General features: G+C 39.2%; 1 protein-coding gene across 1 annotated transcript in view; it reads right to left on the bottom strand.

The window, feature by feature from the left end:
* Positions 1 to 483: 483 nt before the first annotated feature.
* SPRYD7 (SPRY domain containing 7) overlaps positions 484 to 10553 on the bottom strand; it is a 17734-nt gene continuing 7664 nt past the window's right edge. Inside the window, exons 4-7 of the mRNA XM_026864705.1 lie at positions 9300 to 9444; positions 6192 to 6358; positions 4486 to 4588; positions 484 to 1705 (exon numbers count right to left, since the gene is read on the bottom strand). Of these exons, the coding sequence (XP_026720506.1) occupies positions 1608 to 1705; positions 4486 to 4588; positions 6192 to 6358; positions 9300 to 9444 (513 nt within the window). The 3' untranslated portion in view covers positions 484 to 1607. The remainder of the gene's footprint in view (positions 1706 to 4485; positions 4589 to 6191; positions 6359 to 9299; positions 9445 to 10553) is intronic.

Raw genomic sequence — 10553 nt, 5'->3', positions numbered from 1 at the left:
CCCTAAGTCAAGTCTGTTTTGCCCTTGACAGTAATTAGGGAATGATCTCTCCCTGTCCTTATCTCAACCCACGAGCCTTTTGTTACATGTTCTCTCCCCTGTCCAGCTGAGGAGGGGAGTGATAGAGCAGCTTTGGTGGGCATCTGGTGTCTAGCCCCCCCCCAGAAGCCTCTGCCCTAGCAGGGACAGCTGCTCCCACATCAGTAGATGTAACTGCCTGAAACATCTACTAGGGAAACTGAAACGGAACATATGAACATTTAATTTAACTTCAGTTATGAATCTGACCACAACAAAGCAGAACAGATTTCAAGGGTAGATGATAAAACTGCACTCTAACCTCCCAAGCTTTATACCATAATGCTGACAAGGGCATCATTCCTTTCAGGCTGAAAAGTTCTACCCAACAATGTCATGTGATAGCAAGACAAAAGGAAGGAAAACATGGGCCACTCAGAATGAAAAGACAGATGCAGAAAATCATAAGGTGAAAGGCTTTGAGAAAGCTGTTTGTATTTGAAAATTTCAGAATCAGGTCATTTCTAAAAATATTTAAATAAAATAATTCATTTATGCAAATGCATTAACCCAGGAAGTGCCAAAACCAAAAACCAAACATCCAGTATGAAGATTTTCTTTACAATAAAAATCCTTCTAGGAAGTATATTAAATACAACAAGCAGGGAAAAAAACATCTCAATTTATATTCAAGGGCATCACATTTTAGAACAATGTCTTAGCCATTAATCATTTATAAATGATTCACAAAGAAATTAAATATGCTATTCCATAAAAGAATAATCAAATTTACAGTTTAGATGTAAGGCTTCACCATAACATCTCATACCCTTCAGCTGGCTCTCTGCATACCCAAGCCGAGTGATCTGTGCTTACTCTCCTACCAGAGTAAGACAGCACGGTGGTCCTCAAAAACATAGGTAGTGTTCAGGTTTACTTTTTCAAGTTCAACAAAAAAAGTATTACTAGGAAGTATCCTATTATTTGTCACAATAAAAGCAAATGAAAAGCTAGGAGAAATAAGTTATATCTGCCAGTCTAAGATTGAGGGAATGGATTAAATTACACCTTGCAAAAAAAGGTATTTAGCTACTAGTTATGCCATCGTATTATTAGTCATTGTGCACAACTGGGACACGGAACTCCAAATCACAGACTAGAAACACAGTGCTTCCTTTAAACAAAGTACGTAACTCCTGTGTGAAAAAAAATGGGGAAAAAATAATGGGAACTATTCATTTCCATAGTTATCATATGCATAAGAACTATTTGCTTTACAGAGCTCCAGTTTATTCAAAATACTGAATGTAATACTGATGACAGTAATATCTCTTAGTCTCCTTATGCATCAAGTACAAATCAGAGAAAAAACTGTCCCAAAACACTCATTTTCAACCACAAAACACTGCCAGAAATCTCATATTTGCAACACAGTTACCTGACGTTGCAGTTAACATTAATTCTGCAGACAACAGTCACAAGTACTTACTAAAAATACAGATATGTTTCCTAAAAGTAAAGTGAAGCTTTATTTAAGATGACAAAGCTTTTGTAACAGTGCAGGGTGCAAATTTTCAGTATGAAGACATTCAGAAGATTTGCTGTTCAAAGAGGATCTTTTCAAACCCTGGCGGAGGTGTATGATAAAATTCACTGAACTGACAATCCAGAATGGCACTGTCATCAACTGCAGAAGAGAACCAAACAGAAGGAATTAGAGAAGGAACACTTACAGTCTGATCCTCTATTACACTTACTAGATTATATACTATGCTCAAACACGAAGAATATTCTCCAATGCATCCATTACATATATACAATTCAAAGAAATCTCTTCAACAAATTTGCTAAAGCCCTGCACACATATCCAAGGGGAGCAAATCATCTCCCTTTTTAGCTGATTATTTTAGTCAGTAAGGGGTCCTTAGTGAAGTCGATCAGAATGCTACCTCTGATTCCACCAGGAGTGTTAGCAGGGCTTCAGGCAATTCCCTCCAAATTTTCTACTCTATTTCTCCAGAAATCTACAGATTAAGGACATTACCAGATACATACTGCAGGGCTGTCACCTCCTCAGATGCATATTTTTCTGTCCACTTCCTAATTCTGCTGGACTGTCAGCTGTCTGCAGTGATTTTTCTGAAGGCTTACAAGGTTTCAGATATCTGCAATGGTTGGTGTCAAGACCATCTGTTTTAGCATGTGATCCAAAGAGAGCTTCTTTGACTGCTTCTTTAAGTTGGAAGTTAATGTTTTTTTTACAGTATCTCTCCCAGTTTTGGATCCCCTGCATAATCTGAGACACTAGTGTTACTACCTTCAATGTAGAATATAAAAAAGAAACTGCTAAGGATTTTCAGAGGAAAACTTTCATGTATACCCAACCAGTCAGGAAAGCAAGATCTCTTTCAAAGACAACTTCCAAGACAAACCTGGTACACCAGCAACACTAGGTTAAAACACGAAAGCTTCATATCCATATTTTAGTTTCAAATTTAGATCTCTCAGAGCCAAGGTAGGGTTTTTTTCCTCCTGCACTCAGTTAAAAGTCCTATTAGTATATTTGCACAGTTCTGTAGTACTTACACGGTGTTTGCACCTCACTTCCACAAAAGTGCCTGAGGTACAGCTGCTGTAGGGAACAACCTTTAAGTCCATTTTTTCTGTTTTACATTCTTAAGCTTGACACTGTGTTTGCCTGCTCTGCCACATTTCTTTTTATAAGATATCTACAGTTCTAGTCTGAATTATGGATAGGGTCAATGCTTAAGAAACTCTCTCCTGTATGGTCAAATCCTTTCACGTGACTAAAGTTCACATTAAATTAAGGACATTTATAGTCAAAGTTTATACCAAGTAAGTACCACACAAAAGCAATTTGCAGGCTTCAATTGTTATAGCGATATGTAGGAGGCGTGATATGAAATTATGCCCACTCGTGGAAGATGTTAACAAGAGCCTGGCAATAAAAGGTCACTGCATTCCCCAGGCACAGAACTTCTTCAGTCAAAGAAAAAGATGATTTAGAGTAGGCTAACATGACCCCAAAAGCATGAAAGCAACCTGCATTCTTCATGCTACAAAACACCATTTCCAAAACATACAGAAGATGCAACAATTATCACATAACAACTGTGTTCCCGCTGCTCATGAAGGTTTTTGCGCAAGGAGATCCCGCAGTGCTGCAGGGCAGCTATTGTCTGCCACAGCATTTTAGCAGCGCCATCATGTGGCTTAAGAACACATCACAAAATGACCATGCAAAACAATTTCCACTCGAACAGCCTGGAAAGATACAATTTGTCAGATATTTATATACTTCAAAGCCTCTACAACACATCTAGAGTATTTTCTTCCGGTTCACAAAATTCAATATTACAAATGTATCAAGATATAAATGGGAACATGTCAACAGTTCATTAGGAACCAACCATGAAATGAGAAAATTACCTGCACCACACAGCTAATGGTATCTCAAGAGCGAAATTATTTTGGAAGAGGCTACTACTTAGATGAAGCTCACACAGGAATAAACTGGAGACGGCTATAGGTGTAATACAGGGAATCTGATGAGCAGTTATCATTTGCTGTAAGTTATAAGCCAAACCAGAGTGTAGTGTTGGTTACGCACCAACTTATTGGAAGTGCTGCCTTTCAGATGAGATGTTAAACAGAATTCTGACTACTTGGGAACTACAAACTACCGCCAAGTTCTGGAAGAGTAAATTGTTAACACGCATCTTGGACAAATTCCAGCTTCCATAATACAGAAATTCGTTCTTAAACTGCCTGTGCAGGGATTAATTGGATATGGTGTTTGTTTCTTGTTCAGAACTGCTGTGTTGTACTGATGGCTGCTGGCAAAACAGCTACCACAATTCACTCACCAACTGTTGGATTTCAAAAGCGGGCATCAATTCGGTATAGCAGCAAAGAGCTGTACCACTGTACAGCAAGCAGCTGTACTAGTACTACATTAAAGTTGTTACTTCCATAAGAAAATACAAGCAGCAATTCAGTATCTATTCATAGTTAACAGTGAACGCACTTATTAATATGTGAAATTAACGGGCACAAATGCCAAGCTTCAGAGATAAATCAGATTAGCCCACAAGTCTACAGGAGTTCAAATTTGTTATTTTTCTTTTATCTGCTTCAAATTTTTTTTTACGTGGCAATTTTTATACTGAGTGCAGAAACCCCCCAGCTTGTTGAATATGGACACTGTAAGTAGTTAGTAAGTGTTACTTTTTTTCCTGGCTCTTAAACAGCATTAAAAATGAGGTGAAAAATATACTTTTGTATTTTCCTAGGTTTGTATTTGCATGCAATTTATAGCTGCAGTTGCCAAAAATAAATGGAACACACATCAATCATTTAAGTGAGAAGAATAATACGTAGCTCACAGGACAGACTTGGTACAAATATACTGCCCATACTGTGAAAGTTTGAAAATCTCTGACTTACCGTAGACCACTGGATAGACAGTCCCACGGATTCCTGAAGCTGGACAATGCATGTTCTTCCCATTTAAATATACATTTAATTCTACATGGTCATATGTAATGCCCTACAACGTACAGAAAATTAACAAGACACCATCAACAAGTATATACACATAAGATTGCTACCTAATTTACCTTTCTTAGCCACAGACAAATCTTAATACCATTATGCAAATCACAGCATCCTACAATACCTCACTTGAAATACTCCTGCAAAGGACTAGAAGTTAATAAATGACCAGTAACATTTGTATTTTCAAATTCTCAGGATTCCTTAACACTCATTCAATTTGGATGCAGCCCAGTAGTGTACACTGCATCTTACTAAGTTTACAAAACAGATTTCCAAACTGTTTTTCACTATGTTAAAGAAACACAAACTTTTCGATGATTTTGAATATTAAGCAGTCTGCAGTCTAAATAACATGATGCTACGAATTAAGTTTATCTGCCCATAGTTCCATACAGAAACCTCTCTCAACTCATTTACTCTACCAGCAGCAACAGGCCATGGTTTCATACACAATGCTATAAATATTCTGACTACAGAGCAGAAAGCAAACATTAATAAGCCAATAAATTACTTATTTGTTAGCTAAATGATTTTTCTTACTCCTTTGGTATGACTGAGTGTGACAGTTTGTGCTGTTATTCAGTAATTCAGAAATCTACTTCTATGACAGAAAAAAAGCAATTGAAAATTATGAAAACTGGGGAGTTGGCAGTAAGACATCAGCTGTTTTTCTGTCATTAGTTGAAGATGTTCAGACTACACAGGTTGATCAAAGACTGAAACAGTCTGCAACCCCCCAAAAAACACCCCACCATAGTATCTGTGGGTAACGGATAGAGGCATCAATCTTAGCTGTTTGGGGCCTCTAAAGATGACATTTCTAATCATTGCTATATAGAGGCAAGGTTACCCAGCAAGGAAAAGCAGTGGTGATAAATGGTCTCAATTTCATTGCATTGCTCCCATGTACTTTAGAAAATACATCTCTAACAGGACACTGAGAAAACAACAGCAATAAAACACAACCCTTTGAACAAAGTCACTTAAATATGTTTTGAGAAACTTGGAATAGTAAGGTACAAAAGATCCTAAGATTCTCCATTTGCTCTCATTCTTAATCATTTTCCCAGTGAGCATTATTAGCCCCTCCCCACTTACTAGATTTCCTTCCCTACTAAAGTTTGGCTAAAAATACAACTCATTTGTCACCCAGGACCTATCTCTGCTCAGCTTTGTGCTTCTAATCATTAACCAGATAGATACGGGACGTTGAGTTCAGCTGGGCATGGTGCATAGCTATGTAATGCATTCCAGCATATTATTTGTTCAGGGAGGTCCCATCTCAAACGTCAGATCCTTGTGGTGGGAATTATCCATCAGGCAAATACTGCAACCAGACTGCAACAGAGCATTAGAGGCTACTTTTCAAACACTGATAGAGTCTGTGCCTCATTCAGAGACATATCAATGCTGAGAATGAAATCCACTGATATCCAGGCTGCTGATCTGTTCAAACACAACAGGAGTTTGTATCAGCACTTTCCAAACTGGGAGATGCCAGCCAAACAAGTTGTCTGAAACAGTCTGACCACAGAGCTGTAAATGAGAGGAATCTGGGAACAGCTGGGAAAGTAAAGAAGCTTTAAGAAACTCACCACCACATCACCCTCCTGAGGAAGGTTGTTTGCTGGTAGTCTATTTTTCTCCTCATTGTTATAGTAGAGAGCTCCATCATTTCTCATCACCAGGCTATGGACATCTCGACCAAGTGGAATTTGATTCAAGTTTGCTTTCTGGGTTGCAACTCCAATACCCCAAATCCCTAAAACATGACATTAAGATAATAAAAAAACCCATTATTTTGAAGACTATCTGACTGAAGCAGGGCAGGATAAAGAATGTGGTTTTAACCAGTGCCATGGCAGTAATACCAGTAAATACCTCTTGGAAATACCAGGACTACTGTGGGTAAACCCTGGTAGGCAGCTAAGCACCACCCAGCCACTCACTTTCCCCCAGTGGGATGTAGGAAGAGGAAAGGAAGAGTAAAACTAAGAAAACTTGTCGGTAAAGATAAAAATTGTTTAATAAGCAAAGGAGAATTGGAAGAAGGAAAGAAAACAAAAAGTGATGAAATGGCAATCACTCACCACCTCCCATGGATAGACTGATGCCCAGCCAATTCCCAAGCAAAAGATGGCTAACCTCCCTAAATCCCCTCCTCTCCCTTTTTTTGCTGAGCATGGCATTATGTGGCATGGAGTACCTTTGGTTAGTTCCAGTCATGCCAAACAGATGTGAGAGACAAAGTGAGAAACAGAGGTGGCCTTGATGCTGTGCAAACAGTGCTCAGCAACAGCTAAAACGTTAGTGTGTTATCAGTATTGTTTTGGTCACACATCTAAAACAGAAAACCACAGGAGCTGCTGTGAAGAAAACTAACTTTATCCTGGCCAGACCCAGTACAAGCAGTCTTGTACAAGAGACTGAAGATAAGCAGCATCTATCCTGAAAAAGAAGAATCCAGAGAACTGTAACCACTTAGCTTAACTTTTATTCCCAGAAAAATATTGAAAACAAACTCCAAGACTGTAGGAGGATGTAAAAAATAAATCAAACTATCATGGATTTGTGAACAACACAATTTCCTTTTTCAGGCAGACAGACTAGTCTCAGGGAAAAAGAAGGTATTGTATATATGATAATCTTAATTTAGTAATGTTTCTGAAACTCATACAACACTGAAACAGTCAAATTATGAAAACACTGTCTAAAGAGTTACAGCAATATGAATGCACAACTGGTTATATTCCAGGATTAGTCATCAGTAGCTCGCTGTCAAATCAAAAAAGATGACACAAGTGAGGTCTGAGGTTTTGCATTGAGTGTACAAGGTTAGATACTGTTCCACAGTCACCTGAATGACTTGGATAACGTGACAATGTGCTTATTAAGCGTGCTGCCAGTACCAACCTGACGGGACTGCAAGCTCTTGAGGCCCCTCAAGTTTTAAATGAACCTGACAAATTGGTTAAGAGGTCTGTAATAAGAAAAATGCATTTGCTTTTTCTAAATTATGAAGAACAGCAAGTAAGTAGGAATATTAAGTGGCACAAATAAAACAGTGGCTTGGCAACCGGTTCATAGAATATAACTCAGGGGTTATCACAGACCACATGCTGAGTATGAGTCTGTGCCCTACTGTTGTGAAAAACTTCTGGATGTATGGCATGTATAAAGCAGACATACTGTATGTACAGCAGATGAAGGACATCTGCTGCTGCAGCTGGAGCAGAGCATGTATTTTAAACATCATATAGCAAGACAAATTAGGTCAACTAGAGATATTCTAGAAGAAAAAAACGACACCACTCAAAAGTGTAAAAACATCACCTATAAGGAGACAATGAAAACCAGTTGGGACTGTTTAATCTATAGAAGACTAAAATGAGGCAAAGTATAAGAAAATTAGTTTCCAAAGACAAAATTGCAGAACAATTTATTCTAATACTTACATGCCCAGAATGAAAAGGACAAGAGCATGAGCCAGATTCAGATTATGCCAGAAACACTTTTCAAAAGTCAGGGTGACCCCTCAGATGACCCCTAATAGATTGTGCAGTGACACTTCTGGGAATCAAAGTTTTAAGTTAAGTGATCTACAATTCTCCTGCCTTGGGGCACAGGAATAGACAAGACAAGGCTCACAGGGACCAGGAGAGTTTATTACCTGTGTTTCTCAAGTATAAGAACATGGGTACTGTATCTGTGTGAATAATGCCCATATATGAACAACAGCTGCAGTGGACTCTTCCCCCAACAAAAAGGATACTAAAACTGCCCAGTTAAGACTGATCTGAGGTTTACGTGTAGTTTAAAACTGACCTACTGGTTTGACTGCAAGGTGTTTTGGACAGATTTGTGTTCACGCTGCCTGCACTCCAATGCAGCTGAATGCAAACAACCCTTACCAAAAAAGTGCCAGGTTCAAACTCCAGCTGGTATCCTAAGGCCTGTCTCTGGACTAACACCTCCCTTCTTCTCTCCTCCTACACACATAGGGGAAGAACATCTTCATTTTCACAGTGTCTGTTGTTTTTAAAAATACAGGCTGATTTTTAATGTTAGAATACAGGCAAGCCTGGAGTGCACTATGTACTAGTGAAGCTGACTGTATCAGTACATGCATAATGCTTCCAAATTTCACCCACTTTCAGCTGCCTTGCGCTAGATCTGTGCAAAACAAATAAAAAAACAGGGTGCTGAAAGGCTCCTCATGATAAGGCCGTGTTGGAATAAGTCCTGCACATCTGATTTGAAGAGCAAAGTGTAGCACAAGGAGTGCTACCCTTGCTTGGGCAAACACAGTGCACATTAAAAGCAAATTAAGGTAGACAAATAGCTACAAATACTACTGGGTAAACTGTGCTATTTAAAAAAAAACAAAAACCCACAACCTCATAGCTACAGTAGTTTATGCAGTCATAAGCATTTATTTACAGCATACAAAACAATATGGTGTTTTAGTATTTGCACTCCTTTAGTAATATACTTACCATTCTTTTTTAATAATTCAGAGTCACAATTAAAATTTAAAACCAGACATTTCCTTTTACACAATGACAACTTATGAAACTCTCCAATGTTCACAAGTTCAAGGATGCAATTAGAAAGATGTATGTGCTTGGTATTTGAGATATGACCACCAGCAGGCAATCTGAGATACCTTGCAAGTTTAAAGTTGTACATATTTGCTGACTAACCTGTGGACTGGATTTTAAACTCAAAATAGCTCTTGTTCTGATGTAAAGGTGCATTGGCTAAGCAGCCTCCTGTGCCACATATTCTTCTGCCGTTTTTAACAATGACGACATCTGTTCCTGCAAGTAGAAAAAAAACCCACCAAAACTTCAAAACATTTTTAGAACTCTAGTAGCAGCCCTTAAAAGCTCTAAACATTGAGAACAGTTTATGTTATTTCTGCTCTAAGTAAGAGCTTCATTAGTCTAAGAGAATTAAGAGCCACACTTTGGAGCAACAAAAGGTAGGCTGTTTACAGACTACTTCATCTGTCAACTAGAGTTTATTTATTTAAAATCTATACACTGCTCTAATTTCACCTCTTTGGTTTTACATCAGCACCATGCTAATGACAACCTTTGCTCAGTCACATCAGAAGCATAACTTACAACTTAGTCAGAAAGGGTTCACTGTAAGGCCAAAGCCCTGCACTGTGTCTCTATACACTGGAGGAAAAAAGTCTGCAAAGAGAAGGAAAAGCACATCGGGTAGAAATGTTTGATGGAATTGCAAAGTGTTTAATTATTCTCTGAGAAAATCCTTTTATTAGAAACATGCCTGCCAATACAGAGAGAAAAAGTCCTCTGCTAAGTTCTCCTTCTTCAGTAGAAGACTTCATCTTTAGGCACTGTTATCATGGTCAAGAACATGGGTGACAGTCAAGGTCCACAGGTACAACTGAATAAAACCAGGATAATAACTGCGGTTGAGCACTGGACCCTGGATCGGCCACACAGCTTTCCTCCTAGTTCCTTCCCCGACTCTGCTGCAGCCGACCCAGATCACTTCTCTACCGCAAAGCCCTGGCATGGTTTTGCTGATAGTTCATCCTAAGGCTGCCACTCAAAGAACGGTACGGACAGGAGCCCATACAGCTTGGCTCCTTCTGTCTTCATTGCTGTAACCGGCCCCCTTCGCTCTGAACAATTCCTTGCCTAAGCTGAACAAAATCTTCAGCCCCCCTCAGGCTGACGCACACCCCCACATACTGAGCTTCAACTGAATTTAAACCAAAGTGAGGTGTTTGGTTTGGTTGGTTTTTTTTTTTCCTGAAAACTACCAAATCCTTCCGAAGAAGTAGCCAAAGAGCGATTTCCCAGCACGCTTCTGAGAGGAGAGAGGATGAACTCTGAGGGCAGGCGCACACCGCCCCCGGGGCCGGTACGGTTACCCCGTACGCAAACAACCCGACACCCCCACCGGCGAGGCGCAGCCTC

The sequence above is a fragment of the Athene cunicularia genome, assembly GCF_003259725.1.
Source record: "Athene cunicularia isolate RWA chromosome 1 unlocalized genomic scaffold, athCun1 chr1_part1, whole genome shotgun sequence".
Classification (NCBI taxonomy): Eukaryota; Metazoa; Chordata; class Aves; order Strigiformes; family Strigidae; genus Athene; species Athene cunicularia.
The sequence above is the reverse complement of the archived record's forward strand: the minus strand, read 5'-3'. Positions and strand labels throughout refer to the sequence as shown.